General features: G+C 41.7%; 2 protein-coding genes across 5 annotated transcripts in view; one reads left to right on the top strand and one right to left on the bottom strand.

Moving 5' to 3' along the window:
* The window catches only part of Parn (poly(A)-specific ribonuclease), a 144,965-nt gene extending 138,330 nt beyond the window's left edge, over positions 1-6,635 (bottom strand). Inside the window, exons 1-6 of one of the 4 annotated variants that reach the window (XM_040278277.2) lie at positions 6,497-6,635; positions 4,862-4,997; positions 3,992-4,069; positions 1,388-1,467; positions 826-893; positions 657-738 (exon numbers count right to left, since the gene is read on the bottom strand). In XM_040278277.2, coding sequence (XP_040134211.1) covers positions 657-738; positions 826-887 — 144 coding nt within the window. In that variant the 5' untranslated portion in view covers positions 888-893; positions 1,388-1,467; positions 3,992-4,069; positions 4,862-4,997; positions 6,497-6,635. Of the gene's footprint in view, positions 1-656; positions 739-825; positions 894-1,387; positions 1,468-3,991; positions 4,070-4,545; positions 4,745-4,861; positions 4,998-5,545; positions 6,022-6,496 lie in introns of those variants that run through there. The other 3 variants (XM_040278278.2, XM_078024329.1, XM_013357899.4) reach the window with 3 other exon arrangements.
* Positions 6,569-19,233, top strand: part of Bfar (bifunctional apoptosis regulator) — a 29,037-nt gene continuing 16,372 nt past the window's right edge. Inside the window, exon 1 of the mRNA XM_005323687.5 lies at positions 6,569-6,708. The gene's annotated coding sequence lies outside the window, so the exon portion shown is untranslated. The remainder of the gene's footprint in view (positions 6,709-19,233) is intronic.

Here is a 19,233-nt window from a genome sequence, read left to right as displayed (position 1 = left end):
CAGCACCACATACAAACAAAAATGTTGTGTCTGCTGAAAACTAAAAAATAAATATTAAAATTCTCTCTCTCTTAAAAAAATATAAATAAAAATTAAAAGATACAGAGAGTGAGATAGGGAAAAGTAAGTAAGACCTCATATGTACTTTCTTTTTTTTTTAAAGAGAGAGAGTGAGAGAGAGAGAGAGAGAATTTATTTATTTAGTTAGTTAGTTTTTGGCGGACACAATATCTTTGTTTGTATGTGGTGCTGAGGATCGAACCCGGGCCGCACGCATGCCAGGCGAGTGCGCTACCGCTTGAGCCACATCCCCAGCCCCCTCATATGTACTTTCAATTCAAGGAGAAAACAGTAAAAAATCCCAAATGGAGTCACAGTACAAAGCTATGATCTCAAATTCAGCTTTATTAATAACAAAGTTCACATTCTGATTTTCATCTGCCTGTCTTTGCATCTTATTCCTTAATTCATTCTGAAGCACAGAGGGGAAATAATGGTGCTGTTAATTTACAAACCTAAAACTGAGGGTCAGAGAGGGGAAATATTCTGTGAAAGACCAAAGTTAACAGAATCAAATTTTAAATAGAATTCTGATTCCACTTTTCCACAATGCCATATAAGCAAATCATAAAAGGAAAAACTCTTAAGCTACTAACCTGACAAACAAATTTTACATCTGGTGAGGATCTACTGAAGGGTTTTGGGAAAACATAGAAGTTAAATGACTTCGTCACATACCTGGGGAAAAAAACAAAACAAAACGAGGCTTAGGGGGTGACCTTATGCCACACAAAAGAATTCCCACTACTTGTTAAAACAACCTACTTTGAGTCTGTGTAGTCATACTTAAAAGTGCAAAGGCCAAACTGAAACAGCAAAAAGTCCATGGAATGCTGGAAAAGGGAAATAAAACATCTGTCACATTACGGCTACATATTTGACATGAGCAATAATACTCTCAAAAGCCTGGCTTTCTGAATCAAACAATTAGACTTTGGCAAAATACTTCCAATTAGAACAGATTATACAAACTATGTATCAGAAGCATTTTAAGTTTATATACACTTAATTTTTCCCCAATTAAGCACTTATCATCCGTCATCCAGAGTAACATTAGGCCTATTTCCAGATTATTAGAATAACCACATCATAATTCCTATAAATCAAATTGGCAAATACTAATCCTTCCCCAAAATGTTTTCCAGCAAACAATTATTTTTGCTGTTGCTTTAAACATCCTTAAAATATCAATATGTGACTGGAGCTGAGAAAAAGTGCTACATTTAGAAAACTTTGATATGCAGATTTAATGACTATATTCCTTTATAATTCAACAGATGGAGGATCCACACAGGAAAGAGAGAGATTCTCCAGCCTATCTACTTGCCTTTTTAAGCTTCTGATACCTCTCTTCTGGAGTATCAAAACCATTTGTTAATGCGGTGACTGAAGGTCCATCGCTGATTCCTAGATTTTTTTTTTTTTTTTTGAGAGAGAGAGAGAGAGAGAGAGAGAGAGAGAGAGAGAGAGAGAGAATTTTAATATTTATTTTTTTTTTAGTTTTCGGCGGACACAACATCTTTGTTTGTATGTGGTGCTGAGGATCGAACCCTGGCCGCACGCATGCCAGGCGAGCGCGATACCGCTTGAGCCACATTCCCAGCCCTGATTCCTAGATTTTAAGAAATAAGTTTTTATTTTAATAAATGCTAGTATAAAAGTATCAGTGAAGGGGCTGGGGTTGTGGCTCAGTGGTAGAGCACTCGCCTAGCATGTGTGAGGCAGTGGGTTTGATCCTCAGCACCACATAAAGACAAATAAATAAAATAAAGGTATTGCATCCATCTACAACTAAAATTTTTTTTTTAAATTAGTGAAATCAGGGGCAGGGGTACATACCTGTAATCCCAGCAACTAGAAAGGCAAAGGGAGGAGGATCACAAGTTTGAGTTCAGCCTCAAACTTAGTTAGTGACACCCTCAGCAACTTAGCAAGTCCTCGTCTCAAAATAAAAAATAAAAGAGAGTGGCTGGGGTTGTAGCTCATTGTTGGAATACTTGCTTAGCATGTGTGAGGCTAAATTCGATTCTCAGCACCGCATATAGATAAATAAAATGTTCATTGACAACAAATAAATTTTTAAAAATGAAATGAAACAGAAAATAAATAAATAAAAGAAAATTGGGGATACTGCTTAGTGATAAAGCACCCTAGCACCCTGGATTAGAGTCCCAGTGCTCAAAATAAAAAGTCAACAATTCAATGCCTCTGTAATTTCATTTTTTTTTCAGTAGTTGTGGACAGTATGCATTTATTTTATTTATTTTTATGCAGTGCTAAGGATTGAACCCAGTGCCTCACAAAAGGCCCCAGCCCTGTACTTTCATATTCTTATGAACCAAGATTAATTGGAAGTGCTCTATACCTTACTTTTTCAAAATTAACTTTAATTTGGAGTTACTGGTGTAACTCAGTGATAAGACCTCTTATTTAGCATGCACAAGGCCTGGGTTTGATTCTTAGCACCAATAGAAAGAAAGATAGCATTTATTTGATTGTCCACCAAGCCAAATTATGTAACAATAAACTTAAGAAACATAAATGTTTCAGACTAGGGATGCAACTCAGTGCTGGAGCACTTGCTGAGCATGCAGAAGGCCCTGGGTTCAATACCCAATATTATTTAAAAAAAAAAAAAATTGAGATATAAGTTTCAATTTGTGAAAAGGCAGTTCTAAAATGGATTTCAAAATACAGTAAGCATAAAAAAAAAAAACCAGTCTATGTTTGAATAAGTTTTGCTGCTTTGTAAAGGATTAACACATATCAGACATCAACAACAAATCTTAAGCATTCAGGACTAGAAGATTTCAGAGGACCAGTACTGGTCAACAGAGTTTGGAGTAACATCTACACAACAAAGGCATTTTCAGGGTCAAGATAAAGTTATTTCTGGCGGAAACTTTGAGCATATTGACTCCAACTAAAAAATTCACACTAAGGATCATGGTTACCTCTTCATGGATTCCTTTAGAAAGAGCTATAGGTTTTTAAACATGTAAACTAAGCAGCAAAAATGGGTATTTATACCAAAAGGATAAAACTCTTTGGACATAAACAACTTAAAAATAAGTATCTGCCACCCCCAAAATAATAAAACACGGCAACTATAAAAAGTGTTGGTGAAGAGGTGGGGCTAAATCGCTTGCCTAGTTTGCGAGAGGCATTGGGTTCAAGCCTCAGCACCACATAAAAATAAACAAATAAAGGCATTCTGTCCATCTAAACTACAAAAAAAATTTTTTTTAAGTGTTGGTGAAGTATTACACAAACACACCTTTATATATAGGCAATGAACACTTCTACGAATATATAAAAGAATATCCTTTTATCTGCAAAAGCCTGGCCCTGGACAGTCACTAAAGGACAAATATTGTATGACTGTGTCTAAATATTGTATGACTGTGTCTAAACTAGTCAGATTTATAGAAGTAAATAGTGGTTGTCAAATGGCAGGGAAAATGAGAAAAGGAGATTTCGATGTGTACGGAGTGTAAGTTTGGGAAGATGAAAATATTCCAGAGGTGAATGGTGATGGCTGCAGAGAAATGAGAATGTACTCAATGTCACTTAACAGTAAAACACTTTAAAAAGTTAAAATGGTAAATTTTATTTTGTGCACATTTACCACACACAAAAAGCCTGACCCTAATCTTCAAGCTTTCTACTATGTATGCACCAAAGTGTTTTAAGTAGCACCGACACCATAATCTCTGTTCAGTCTGCAACCCTCACAGTCTACCATCACAAAACCACTACAACTGTTCAATGCTTTTGAAACGTTCAAGGTGCAACACTGAGACTTCTGCAACCCTCCCAAAGCTACCAAGAGCCAGGCGCAGCTAGCAAGCAGGCATCAGAAATTAGGGAGCCCCAGGCTGGTGGGAACGGCTGAAGGACCCTGAGCCCCAAGTTTTCAAGGGAGGGATACCTGAAAACTCCCCATCGATGGCAAAGAAGTCCGCCTCCTCTATGGCCTGGTACACTTTCTGAAGATTACTCTTAAAATCTGCGGAGAAACCGAGAAAAGGCTCAGAACCCGATGGCCTGGCTTCCTGCCCACAGACCCCTAAGTGGAAAAGGAAAAAGTGCCCTGGTATGTACGAGGCTGCGAGCTGGATGGGGACAAGTCCCAGAGGTGCGCTAGGACAGGACATCATCTAGTGCCCCAGGGGTGCATGGGGCACGCGGGGTCAACTCCCCGAGGGGTAGTTGGGCCTGAGGGAGAAAAGTCTGGAAGGGTGCAGGAGGCGGAGAAAGACAGGGCCCCAGGGGGTGGCCGAGCAGAGCAAGGCAAGGGACACAGGAGTGCATCTTCCGCACAGGGATAAGGCCCCAAGAAGCGCACAGGCTTAACGGGGGCAGAGCCTGAGGGGTTGACTGACTCAGCCCCGAGCCCAGCCAAACAAGCTGGCCGCAGTCAGGGCCTAGCAGGCTGGGTGAGGGTGAGCGTGGGCACGCGGGTAGTGCACGGCGGACACGCACTGCTCCTGATTATCTCCATTCTGTAGAGTGGCCGGAACCCTGGCCCCTCCCGGGCCGCGGCTCAGCCGTTCTACTCGCAGAGTTCCGCAGAGACGGCGGCGGTAGCCGAGGCAGCGGCAGCAGCAACAGAACACACGGTGGCGGCGACTTCCGGAAACAGCGCGCGCCTGCTGCGCTTGCGTCAGCGTCTGCGTCACGTCAGGGGCGTGGCCAGGGGAGGTCCTCTGGGGAAAGAGTGGGGGCGTGGCCTCCTCCGTGGAGGCCTGGGCTTTGCGAGAGTCAGGTCTTAAATTCTAGTTGATCAACCAATATTTACCGGCCAGGCACAGTGGAGCACGTCTGCCATCCCTGCGGCTCGGGAGGCTAAGGCAGGAGGATCGCAAGTTCAAATTGCAAGTTCAAGTCCAGCCGTAGTAAAGGAAAGTGCTGAGCAACTCCGTGAGACTCTATCTCTAAATAAAATACAAAACAGGGTTGGGGATGTGAATCAGTGGTCGGAGTGTCCCCCAGTTCAATCTCGGGTACCAAAATAATCATAATAATAATGATAATATATAGACATATATTTATTGGGTTCCTATTATATGCCATCCTGAAGGGCATGGGGAATATGATGATGAACAGGAAAGTATGGTCCTTGTCCCCATTAAACTTGGGGTTCGAAGGAAGAGGTAAAGCAGAAATCAAACTTGCCATTTGTGGGGGCTAAGGTTGTGGCTCAACCGTAGAGCGCTCACCTGGGTTCGATTCTCAGCACCACGTAAAAATTTAAAAATAAATAAATAAAGGTATTGTGTCCAACTACAACTAAAACAAAATACTAAATTAAATTTTTTTTAAAAAAAACTTGTCATTTGTTAAACCTAAGATAATCGCTATGAAGAAAACGCAGAGTACTGCAATAGAGAATGACCGCGAATGGGTAGTGTGGTTTACACAGAGGTCTCAGAGAAAGCAAAGACCTTTATTTGTTATACTAGCCACAGAGAAGTGAGCTTACCCTGTTTCTTGGTTTGAGGTTGCTGTTGATCCCCCAAAGCCTAGTCATTGCATCCAATAAACATGGTTTGAGTGAATGAATTCTCCCAGGTTTCATAAAAACCTACTATGAAGTTGTTTATACCTGTTTTCAAACGTTATCACGGCATCTTTATTAGGTCTAGAGCATTCGCCCATTCCTAAACCTCAATTTCCAGGGGAAACTGTATTGAGGATAATTAGTGAGAAAGCCTGTTAATAGTGAAGTACTGTATAAATCGTTTACTGCATTCCTACTCCCAGATTATCCTCTAGAAACTCAGTTCACACCTCCCTTGCACTAGCACATAACATTACTGATCCTTTAACTCTTTACCAATTTCATATCGGGGAGGGATGTCATCTCAAAACAGCAATTTAATAATCTCTACGTGTTTTAAAACAGATAATCAGCATGAGTTCTGAGACACATCCCCAACCCAGGCCATTTTAATTCCAAATATTCTCAAAATTGCCAGACGTGGTGGTGCGCGTCTATAGCTCGGGCAGCTCAGGAGGCTGAGAACGGGAGGATGGAAAGTTCCAGGCCAGCCTTAGCAACTTAGTGAGAATCTAAAAAATTAAGAAATGAAAAGGGCTCAGTGGTAAAGCGCTCCTCCGTTGGATCCCCAGTACCAAAAAAAATACACACATACATACATACATAATGAGTCAAATACGTCCTGTGGTTTTTCTGCATAAAATGTGAAGGCAAAAATTATTGGGAACAGTATATAGCGGTCTTCTAATACTACTCTAATTTCTGAGCAAGGCTGTTTCCTCACTACACGGAAACAGCAGCCCTAAAGGAGAAGTTAGTCACAGGCACACACCCTCCCTCCCACTCGGGTTGTAACTCTGCCCTGGCCCGAGGTCGGTCAGTGAAGAGGAAGGGGCGGGGTTGGCAGGAGTACGCATGCGTCCACGTCCTCACCCGGGAGTGGCCGCTCTAGGCAGCGGGGAGGTCGCGGGGTTGAGGGGGCTGGGAAATGAGTGCGGCCTCTCCTCTATGGTCGCGGGCCAGGGGTACCCTCCGCAGTCGGTCCTCGGTTACTTCCGGAAGTGAAGCGGTCCAGCTCCTCCTCCGTTTCCGCGGGGGTCCGTGCGGGGGGCGATGGCCTGGTCGGTCCCGGGGCGAATAGAATGGTAAGCTGCCGCAGCGCGGGGAACAGCGAGGGGGCGGCCGGGTGCTGGTCTTCGGGGCGTGGTGTGGAGGATGGACCGGGACCTCGTCGGCCGAGCAGCCCTGGTGGGTGGGAAGAGGCACGCGGGCCTTTCCTCACCCAGGCCGGGCCCCCCGGCAGCCTGTGTTCTGGCTACCGGGCTGCAGACCCCCGCTTGGCCCACTTTCTCATCTCGTCCGTGGGCACGCGGGTCACTGGGCCTCACCTGCGTCCCCTCGGGGACGGGGTCCAGGGGCTCCGCGGGCAAGAGGACGGGGGCGTCGCCTCCACTCCTCTGCACGCCTGGCCGCCAGCAGCGCGGGCCACAGCCTGTGACCGCCCGCTAGACGGGACTGGTTGCCAGGCACTTTACTGCCCGACACGGAGAGGTGTTTCCCTCTTTTAAAATTGAGTAACCTAAGTGCCAGAAGGGAGAAAATGAAACCCCAGAGTCATACTGGACCTGGGCTAGCTCCTGGTTCCCCAGCCTCACGACTCAGAAATCTGAACTTGTGCAAAAGGCAGTTTCCTCTAAAAAAAAATTTTTTTTTTAAAGGTAGAGGGGAGAAAGAAGGCACAAATGAGTCCGGTTGTTGTCTAATTGGGGATCTTTGGCGGGTTAAGAAACAGCCCCCAACTTTGGTGGAAAAGAGAAAGTGGGAGCCAAAAGCTATCATGCCCTCAACTGTCGCCGTTGGGTCCTGCCCGCCAAAGCCCATTGGTCGGTCCTTTGGGTGGCCCTAACGTCACTCCCTGTAAGGCCAATACGAAGAAGATTTGCTCTCATCCTCAGGCACAATCCAGAGCATGTGCAGACTGCACGTGCCAATGAGATTTTTCTTCTTGTCACTGCTGTTTTGTAAATAGCCAGCCTGCATGTGTCCTGACTGCTGTGCTTTGTTTCTCTTGGCATTTTAGTAAACTTGTTTAGAAAAACTACTTATCCAGGATGCTTGTGCCCTTTTAAATATCTTGGGTACAACTTGACATCTAATCTTACCAACGACTTTCAAAATTGATGTTATCCTGAACTGATAAATGGGAGATGAGGCTCAGGGAGAATAAATGGTGACCAGATTTGGAATCCAGATAGATCTCACTCCTGAAAGCACACTGTTTAGATTTTACCACCCTTCTAGGGAAATTATAGTCCAAGAGATGAGAGAGGTCTCTCTCTCTCTCTCTCTCTCTCTCTCTCTCTCTCTCTCTCTCTCTCACACACACACACACACACACACACACACACACACAAATTTTCACTAATGCTTAGAGGCAGGAAAGATTAATTTGGATATTGGAGGAGTTAGTCATTAAAGACTTCATTTAGGTTTTATTATCGGATACCTTTGACCCCAGACATGGTGTGGAGCTGTGTTACAGATCCTGGGAAGAACATGAAAGTACAGAGAAATGCCCAAGAAGCAGGAATTAATAGGTGGGCCCACAGTGCAATGTGTGAACAGGGAAGTAGTAAAGGATAATTACAGTAATAGTAATAACTAACACTCACATGACACTTTTATATGCCAGGTACTATTCTGAGTGCTGTGCATATATTGATCATTTTAATCCTTTTCACAGCCCCTTCATGCAGGTACCATTAATATCCCCATTTTATAGATGAGGCATATGAGATAGAAGAGGTGAAGTGATTTGCTTCCAGTCATACATCATACATCTAATAATTGGTTAAGCCAGGACTTTTTTCCCACAATTTTTATTGGTGCATTATAGTTGTACATATTCGTACAGGCACATAATAGCAATATAATTTGGCCAATATCACTTTCCAGCATTTCCTTCTCCCTCCCCATCTTCCACCCCTAGGTCCCTTTCTTTTACTAATCTCTCTTTGATTTTTAGGAGATCTACCCCCACCTTTGTTTTCCTTTTTCCTCTCCAGCTTCTGTATATGAGAGAAAACATAGGACCCTTAATCTTCTGGTTTGACTTGGTTCCTATAATGTGATGGTTTCTATTTCCATCCATTTTCCTGTAAATGCCATTTCATTTTTTTTAAATGGCTGAATAAAACTCCACTGTGTGTATATACTACATTTTGGGGCAGGAATTGGTACTAGGCATTGAACCCAGGATTGCTTAACCACTGAGCCACATCCCCAGTTTTGTTTGTTTGTTTGTTTTAAGAGACAGAGTCTCACTAAGTTGCTGAGACTGGCTTTGAATTTGTAATCCTCAGCCTCCTAAGCTGCTAGGATTACAAGCCTGCGGCACTATGCTAGCTTATATTCCACATTTTCTTTATTCTATTCATCCATTGATGGACACCTGGGTTGGTTCCATAGTTTGGCTATTGTAAATTGTGCTGCTATAAACATGGGTGTGCATGTATCACAGTAGTAAGATGACTTTAATTCTTTGGGGTCAATACTGAGAAGTGGTGTAACTGGGTCATGTGGTGGTTTCAGGCCTAGTCTTTTAAGGAGCCTCCATACTGATTTCCATAGCAATTGTACTAATTTACAGTCTACCAACAGTGTAAAAGTGTTTCTTTTTGTCCACATCCTCTCTAGCATTTTTTATTATTTGTATTCTTGATGACTGCCATTCTGACTGGTTCAGATAAAATCTCAGTGTAGTTTTTTTAAATATTTTTTCAGTTGTAGATGTACACAATGCCTTTATTTTTTATGTGGTGCTAAGGATGGAACCCAGTGCCCTCCACATGTGAGGTGAACACTCTACCACTGAACTACAACCCCAGCCCCTAAGTGTAGTTTTGATTTGCACTTTCCTAATTGCAAATGATGTTGAACATTTTTTTTCATGTATTTGTTAGCCATTTGTATCTCTTTTCTTTAAGAAGTGTCTGTTTAATTCATTTCCATATTTATTAATTAGATTATTTGATTGGGAGATGAGCTCTTTATATATTCTAGATGTTAATACCCTATCAGAAGAGTAGCTAGCAAAGATTTCTCCCATCCTGTGGGCTCTTTGAGCTGGCATATTTAACTCAGCTTTTTGGCTCCAGAGTTGTGCTGTTCAGTTGAAGAGTTATATTGATTGGAGCTGCAGGTATAGAGTACGTGCTTCACATGCTCAAAGTCCTTGGTTCAATCCCCAGAACCAAAATTTGAAAACTTATGTTGATTGCTAGCTGACCATAAAGATTCTTCAATAACCAGCTTACAACTATGAGTTTTTATTTCCTGTAGTAGGGAAGATTTTGCACACAGTAAGGGCTTCCTGGGAATGTTGTTTTGGGAGGATGCTCCAGGAAGAAGAGAGAGAAGTGATTAGCAAGGAGAGACATTGGAAGTGTTATTCAAACTTTATTTTGTTCATATCTTGTCAGAAACATGTAAGCTTATAAGTGGTTCTTTGAAACAGCTCTCTAATATCCAAACTGTAATGCCTATAATAATCTCCAGAAGGACTTGTTTAAAATGTATAATCAGGCAAAGTGGCGCATGCCTGTAATCCCAGCTGCTTGGTCAGGTGAGACAGGAGTGTTGCAAGCTGAAGATCCACTTGGACAACTGAGAAAGATCCTATCTCAAAATAAAGTTCAAAAAGTGCTTGGGGAGCTGGGGCTATAACTCAGTGGCAGAGCGCTTGCCTTGCACGTGCGAGGCACTGGGTTTGATCCTAAGCACCACTTAAAAATAAATAAAATAAAGGCATGCTGTCCATCTACAACTTCAAAAAAAGAAAAAAATTTTTAAAAAGAGGGGGAGGGGTTGTGATGTAGCCCAGTGGTGAACAAGTCCCTGTGTTTAATCCCCAATACAGTGAAATGAAATGATCAACCCTCCATAACCATGGATTCTACCTCCATGGATTCTACCTCCACGGATTCAGCCAACCATAGATCAAAAAATTTTGAGGAAAAAAAAAAATAGGGTTGGGGATGTAGCTTAGTGGTCAAGTGCCCCTGAGTTCAATTCCTAGTTTAAAAAAAAAAAAATCAGAAAAATAAAATTTCAGAAAGTTCCAAAAAGTAAAACTTGAATTTGCCATATGCCAAGCACTGTGCTGAATCCCTGTGAATGAAGTGATGTGCAGGCAGATCCTGCCGTAGCCCCTTGCATTTCATAGATCTGTAATTTCTTTCCAGTGCCCCTTGGAAGCATTGTCTGTCTCTTACATTGTTCATGCATCAGTGTAGTTAGGCTTATGGTGGTTATATTTGTACTCAGCATGTATATATGTTTGTTTTTCCCTAAAGAATACAGTATAGCCCTGGGGTTGTGGCTCAATGGCAGAGCACTTACCTAGCATATGTGAGGCACTGGGTTCGAACCTCAGCACCACATAAAAATAAATGAACAAAATAAAGATATTGTGTCCATGTATAACTTTAAAAAAAAAATACAGCAAAACAGCCGGGCACAGTGGCACATACTTGTAATCCGAGCAGTTTGGGAGGCTGAGGCAGGTGGATCAAGAGTTCAGAGACAACCTTAGCAACTTAGCGAGGCCCTAAGCAACTTAGCAAGACCCTATCTCTAGGGCTGGGGATGTGGCTCAAGCGGCAGCACGCTCGCCTGGCATGCCTGCGGCCCGGGTTCAATCCTCAGCACCACATACAAACAAAGCTGAGAACTGAAAAATAAATATTAAAATTCTCTCTCTCTCTCTCTCTCTCTCTCTCAAAAAAAAAAAAAAAAGACCCTATCTCCAAATAAAATATAAAATAGGGCTGGAGATGCTGTTCAGTGTTTAAAGGGCCCTGGGTTCAATCCCCAGTATCAAAAAAATACAGTATACAGGATGTGAAAAAAATACAGTATACAGGATGTGCATAGGTTATTTGCAAATACGATGCCATTTTATAAAAGGGACTTGAGTGTCCACAGATCTTGGTATCTATGGGCATCCCAGAACCAGTCTCCTAGGACAGCAAAGGATAATTATGCATTCCTTTGCCTTGCTCCCCTTTCTTCTGCCTTGCTCCTAAGATACTCTAGTTTTAGTTCACCAAAATTCCCAAGTGATTCTGTTGGGATTTTAAGAGCTACCATTATAAGGAGTAGATTTTTTTTTTAATATGTTTATTGGCACCACTGTGAACTAGGCCTTCTCTTTAGTTTCTTTATGTGTTGGAATGCTGAAAATCGAACCCATGACCTGGTGCGTGCTAGGCAAGCAATCTAACCATGAGCTACACCCTCAACCGCCAAATATTTGTTGATTTGATTTTCAGCTACAAATAACTAGAGTCCATCTTTGTGCCACCTGCTGTAGGTATATTGATAGAATTCTGTGGTTTTGTTCCTGACCTCAAGGAGCCAGGGTTTGGTTGAGGAGGCAAAAACAGGGCTAAAATAGTACTATGCAAAAATTGTAGCAGTACTGGTGAAACTCTACATTGTATACAACCACAAGATGGGATCCTAAAAACAGTTTAGTAGTGAGCTGAATGTGAAAAGGTTACATATTGTTTTTTAAAGGTTGCATGTTTATGTTAGTTGTAACAGAATATTTTTAAACCTAGAGTTAAGGTATGTGTTACTTAGTAGCCACAATAGTTTTCATACCTTTCGAAGTTGTTGACCATCCACAGGATTTTGTTACTGGAGAGTTCCTTGATTATATGCCACCTTACAAACTCAAGAAGACAGGCACAGAGAGAACCAAGATTCCCTTCTCAGTCTGCCCTCATCTTGCCCAACCCCATTCAAGATAATAAATCACAGGGCTTCAAAGTTCAGGCAGCAAGTCAACATCCAAAGGAGCTAGCTCCCTTTGGCCTAGTGATTTCTGACCCCGTCCAGAAAGAAAATCTTTTTGGAATTAGAAATATACAAGATTTCATGCAACTCTTGTATTAATGGAAGAACCAATTTTGCTGCCTGCAGGAAATACACATAGTAATATTCTCTTCGTATTGCCACTCCTTCACTTCTTTCTTTCCTTCTTTTTTTTTTTTCTTTCTTTCATTTTTCTCCTTGGTACTGGGGATTAAATCAAAGGGTGCTTAACCCCTGAGCCACATCTCTAGACCTTTTGTTTCTATTTTAATACAGGGTCTCACTAAGTTTCTGAGGCTGACCTTGAACTTTTGGTCATCCTGCCTTAGCCTTCCCAGTCCTGGGATTACAAGTGTGCGCTCCCACATCCGGCCTTCTTATTGCCATTGCTGACCCTTACCTTACTTGCATTTGGGCATGATTATTTTACTTTTTATTTCATAGTCACTAGCAAAGGGTTAGCACTCTTTGGACAGTTAATAATGTCTGAAGTATTCTACCCCTGTTTATAGTGGTGTCCCCAGAAATGGACCTAGAGTGCCAGAAATAGTAGTTCCCCCACCCATCCTCCTCCTGTTCCTATTATAAATGTTTCTGCATACAACAGCCTGCTAACCCGAACAGCCACAATTTTGTCAAATCCTAGTTTGTTTTCTCTAGTTTGTTTTTCTCAACTGTGTAGCAGCAGCTCTCTGATAGGGCCTAGATGAAAAAGGAATAAATGAGTCCCTTGAACAAATAACTATTAATAATACTTCATTGGCTAATGAAGGATTTAAGTCAGACCATGATCTAAAACTGACTTTGCCCCATTACTAATTAGGCTTCAGTTGTCTCTGAAAAATTGAAATGGTAGTGGTACTTATCCTGTAGGATTATGCCTTTCAAGTTATGGGGCTTAATAATATTAACAATTGACATTATTTTCTGGTTGTCTGGTAATATGTAACTAGAAGCCCACAGAAGCCAATTTTTTTTTCTTTCTGTTTTATGTGTGATACTGGAGATTGAACCCAGGACTCTGAGCATGCTCTGCTGCTGAGCCACATCCCCAGAACAAGATCTTTTTATTTATGCACTAAACATCTTTGTAAAAAAATGTTTGAGATTATATTGTTCAGACCAGAATCCTAAAAGTTAGCTCTTAAAAGGATTATTCCTAGGGTTGTGGTTGTGGCTCAGTGGTAGAGCACTTGCCTAACTCATGCGACGCCCTAGGTTCGATCCTCAGCACTACATAAAAATAAATAAAATAAAGATTAAAAACTTATTTTTAAAAAAGGGTTATTCCTAAATATTAGTTGTGTACTATAGTCACAATAAATGTATGTCGAATGAAAGGGTAGAACTATAATAAGCTGCCAAACCAAGTGGTGTGAAGATTATAATTTCTAAAGAGTTAACATTTGTTACGTAATGCAATCTTTATAAGTTTAGGTATAAAAAAATTCTTGACTTAAACTCAGAACTGATGCATTCTTTTTTGATAAGTACAATAAAAATTATTGTGCTAATTGATTTTCCAAAATGGTAATGACTTTCCTTAATGAGTGACTAAAGAAGCAAATAGGTAACAGCAGTGCCACCACCTCCTTTGGGATAGGAGCCTTCCAGATAAACCTGTGGATGAGCATTCCAGCAAGCCAGGAAAACAACTTTCCTTCCACGGAGGGAACAGCCAACTTGGTCCCAGTTCCCTGGTGACATAGCATTACTGGGAGATCGTGTGTGTCCTAGCCTTTTCTTTCACAGATGTTCAGGTAGTTGTACCTTGTCAGGTATGTCTTTGGGAAAACATAGAAAAGGTCATGTTGATAGACAGCTTGGAAGGACCCAAGTCATCAGAGACTGTTCTCTGGGGCTTCACACACCATCTACTACAGAGCAAGTTTTTCTGGCCTCTAGCTCCAAAATGGAATAAAAGTGGTAATTTAGAAAAAGGCATGAAAGACGTCATTGGCAGCCACTGTCTCAGCCATAAGTCACAAGCTGACAACAGATGAAGACAGGAAAATCTATGAACTGACAATTCCAAAAGCTGACTGGCGTAAAGCCAGATAGCCCAGGAACAGTCGTGTACCATCCATGGACTCTGAAGGCAGCACACTATGTGAGTTTCACATTAACTTAATCTGTGTCATGGTCCCTTCGAGGGAAGGTCAGGGAAGTGACAGAGCCGAAGTAGAGAGGAGAGGAGTGGAGCCACTGCATCTGGTGTGCCCTGATAGAGGGACCAGAGTTTCTCCGCTCTGACTGATTCCATCATGCAGAACTAGACCCCAGCATTGTCAGTCTTCTGACATATGAAACCAGGCTTTTTTTTTTTTTTTAATGTTTGTACCAAAATCAATTAAAAAATAAGAAGCCAGATGTGGTGGCACACACCTGTAGTTCCAGTACTTAGGAGGCTGAGGTGGGAGAATCACTTAAACCCACGGAGGCCATCCTGGGCACCTTAATGAGACCCTGTCTTCAAAAACGAAAGAAAAAGAGAACACCCTAATAAAGAAAGCCTGCTTACAGGCTGAACGCTGTCCCAGGTTGGTGGTGGCTACTGGTGGGAGACTGTCCAGGACGCAGAGGATGGGTGCCACTGGCAGGTGCTGCATCACTGTGAAAGACTCACCTGGTCCGTTGTAACCACTTCAAGAGGCAGGAGAGGGTAGTGCGTTAGGAACCTTTTATCACAGGGAATGTCAGTAGTTCTTAACCTGTGTCATGGTCCCTTCTAAGAATCTAGTAAAATCTCCAGATTTCCAGCCAAGGAAATGCCTTGCATTTAGGCAGGGCGTGGAAGTCAAACCTAAAAAGCTCTTGGGCACATAAGGACCCAGCATAAAATTCAGAAACCTTTTGAGTGGCTCAGCCTCATAGCAACTGAGCTTTTGCTGCAGTTCTGTGGGGTTCAGCCTAGCATGTGAAACTTGCTTCAGTTTCTTGTTTTGTAGACTTTCCCAAACTCAGGAATCCTACACATTAGTTTTGCCCTAGATGGTTAATGCTGCTGATTTCATAAACAGCAGTGTATCCATGTGAATAGGGCACCAGGGTAAGAATGGAATGATTCTCTTTTTCCCAGTCCTACCAAAGTCTCCCCAGTCTTCTCCAAAGCCTTTGAGACAAAGGGAAGATAGGGGAGAAGAATAGCAGTGGAGAGTAGCATTTTAAAACATGCTTCTTCTGAAATAACTCAGGAAGAGGTACAGCCTGTTGCCATGCTGCTCACATTTGCAGAGAACAGCTGTAAACATCCTCAGGATGAATGGACCTTCTCCTCAAAGAGACCGTTAAGAACTGCCAAGGAACTAGGGTGTGTTTACCCAAGTCAGAACACAACAGCTTGTAACTCTAGTGTCCAAGCTAGGTTTTATCACTAAGTGCTTGCTCCTCCTCTTGAAAGTACTACTTTCTTTCATTAGTAGAAATGACTCCAATATGTCCAAACAGAAGGAGTGGGAAAGAACAAATGAATTTGGCAAAGGATGTGTACTCTTTCTCTGTTAGCTTTTAGTTTTTGTGCTTATAGTAAAATGAAACTAGCAGAACTCAGAAGAGCTCAAAGTCGATGCAGCTTTTCATTTGCACTTAAAAAATAGTTAATGGCCACTCCCAGCGTTGCAAAATAAAATTTATGAAGTACACCTTTTATGTCAGTGTGGGATTTGTTTTCCCCCAGGAAAAATAAACTTTCAGATCTGGTAGGTGAGGAACTGCTAGTGTATTCTAGTTTTTAAAAGGGTACTTCATGAGAAATGAATTTCAGTATACATTGTTTATAATTCTCTGCAAGTAGCTGACATCCATAGATTTTAGTCTCATTCTCATTCCCAGTTGCAGTTTTTATCTCTAGCTACTCACTAGACATTTCTACCTGGGGTTTTATAATTACCTCAAATTCAACTTTTCTAAAATTCAAGTTATATTTCCAAGACTGACACCAATTTGTTTACATTAACTGAATTTCTATCAGAAGTACAGTTTTTCCTCCCTCATTCTGAAACCTTGTCACCATCTTTGATCATTCTTTCTCTAGTCACTAAAGCCCATAAACTATTTTCTTGAATAGATTTATCTCTTTCTTTTTTCTTTCTTTTCCTTTGGGTTTGGGCTTTTGTTGGAACTGGGGATAGAACCCAGGGCCTTGCACATGCTGCACAAGTGTTCTACCCATGGGCTACATCCCGAGCCCCCAGGTTTTCTTTTTTGCTGCCTTGTCCCAGAAGTGGTAACACCTCATTTCTAACTTTCCCTAATTATTGTTCTTATTTCCAGACCCTCTTCCCTTTTCAATGAGATTTATCCTCCTGAAGTGCAGCTTCACTGATCGCTCTCCCATGTGCCCACCTCTAGTTAACCTGGCACAGGAGACCCTGCAGCAGCACCGGAGCTCAGCTGTGTCCCTCCTGCTTTCAGTGAAGACACAGTCGGTGCCTTAAGCAGGCCCAGCCCTTGCACAGAAGTCTCTACCATCCCTCTAACACAAATCCACATGCTCCTACATATATCTCAAGGACCTGGCCCAGGACCCAGCCCAAGGAATAGTGTGTTCTCTTGATTATTATCTCCTATGATAATGCTCTCCATGTGGGAGTTCTTTCACCAATATTAACACAATAAAGGAACTAATGTATCTAAGTAATTCTCTTTTTTAAAACCTTTATGAGATATCTTCCACTTCCTTAGCAGTTTGAAGGGGCTGCCCAAAGGGAAGCACTTAGAAAAATTTTAAATGTTCCTAAACATGAATAATGAGATAATATGATTGTCCGGCATATGGTAAGTATGCCATAAATGGCAGCAGTTTACCTGGTGTGTGTGTGTGTGTGTGTGTGTGTGTGTGTGTGTGTGTGTGTGTGTAAGTCTAGAATTTGTTTAAAATGTTTATTTTTTAAGACTCTCTTCCAAAAAGAACAGTTTTTAATGAGTCTGTACAGAAGGTTGGGCCCCTTTTTACTATCGTCATTTACTGAGTAAACTTATTTATGAAATTTATAAGTACCTTAGGTACTTACCTTTTTAGTACTGGATGAGAGACTTCTATCCCATTTCTAATACTGAGTTTAAAATGTATTTGTTTTATTCTCTGATTTGAAATCTCCCATTAGTGTTTGACCTAAAGCCATATAACATGCTTTGTATAATGTTATTGTGGTTATTATAAAAGTCACACATTATAATTTAAAATAGTTCAGTACGGGGCTGGGGATGTGGCTCAAGCGGTAGCGCGCTCGCCTGGCATGCGTGTGGCCCAGGTTCGATCCTCAGCAGCACATACCAACAAAGATGTTGTGTCCGCCGAGAACTAAAAAAAAATAAATAAATATTAAAAATTCTCTCTCTCTCTCTCTCTCTCCCTCTCTCACTCTCTCTTTAAAAAAAAAATAAAATAAATAAAATAAAATAGTTCAGTAGCTGGGCGCAGTGGTACAGCCACTAAATCCCAGCAACTTAGGAAGCTGAGGCAGGAGAATTGCAAAGATTTTTTTTGTTCGTTCGTTTGTTTTTTGGTACTGAGGATTGAAGCCAGAGGTGCTTAACCACTGAGCAACATCCCCAGGCCTTTTTTAGATTTTCTTTATTTAGAAACAGGGTCTCGATGAGTTGCTTAGGGCCTCACTAAGTTGCTGAGGCTGGCTTTGAACTCTTGATCCTCCTGCCTCAGCCTCCTGGGACTGCAGGTGTACACTATTGTACCCAGCTAGGGCCTGTGTTCTTAACTACTGAAACTCCAAAGCTTGGAGTGGCCAGTGTGGATGGTGGAGAGTGATGTCTATTCTTCACAATAATGAGATTGAACAGAATAGATTAAACAAAGGGGAATGAAGGGAAGGCAAGGGAGATAGGAATAGGAAAGACAGTGGAATGAATCTGACATAATTTTCCTATGTATATATGAAAATAAGTGAATCCCACTATTGTGTACATCCACACAATGGGGTTCGAATTAAAATAAGATATAATCTATGCATGTGTAATTTTTATCAAAATGGATTCCACAGTCATGTATAACTAAAAATCAATTAAAAATAATAATTTAAACCACAATAATGAGAGGGAGAAACTCTTACCACAACACCAGAAAGAGTAAGAACAATCATTTCTTTAGCCTCAGTTTGTACCGTATGCCATCCTAGCCTCTTTTCTTTACTGTCTAGTCCTCATAAGAAGGCTTGAAGGTCCATGAACTGTTAGCCACATTCCACAGTTGAGGAAACAGCTCAGAGAGCTCAGTCACTTGTGCAGAGACAGAGCTGGGGAGTTGAGGTTCTAACTCCAAGGCCTTTGCTTTCGTGCTGAGTGGGATCTCCAGATGAGCATGAAAAGAGAATGCTCCATTGACGTTTGCGTATTTTGCAACATTGGAGTGTTTCTGTGGCACCAAACTGACAGATCCAGAGGGCACAGTACACATGTTCTGGTTGACTTGGGGAAAGAGGGGATATCAAATCATGGGAAGTTGGCCTGGCTAGGGCACCTGAAACAGGGCTTCCCTTACTCCCTGGAATTGCTCTAGTTAAAGCCCCTGGAATCAAGTATTTATGAAATAATAATTGCCTCATAAAAAGGCAAGTTGTTGTAGGCAAAAGTATTTCATTTACTTGATGTAGATGTGTTGTTCCCAGCTCCAGACATTTTATTGGACCAAGAAGCTAGTTACTGAAAATCATACCCTAGAAAGGACTTTTGAAATGTAATTGGAATCCTGAGGTAATCCTAGTGCATGCAGGTTGCCTGTGGGCAACTTCTTGAGACCCTGTCTCCACATAAAAAGAACTGGGATGTAGCTCAGC

The sequence above is a fragment of the Ictidomys tridecemlineatus genome, chromosome 10 (genome assembly GCF_052094955.1).
Source record: "Ictidomys tridecemlineatus isolate mIctTri1 chromosome 10, mIctTri1.hap1, whole genome shotgun sequence".
NCBI lineage: Eukaryota > Metazoa > Chordata > Mammalia > Rodentia > Sciuridae > Ictidomys > Ictidomys tridecemlineatus.
This window is presented reverse-complemented; position numbering and strand designations above follow the sequence as displayed.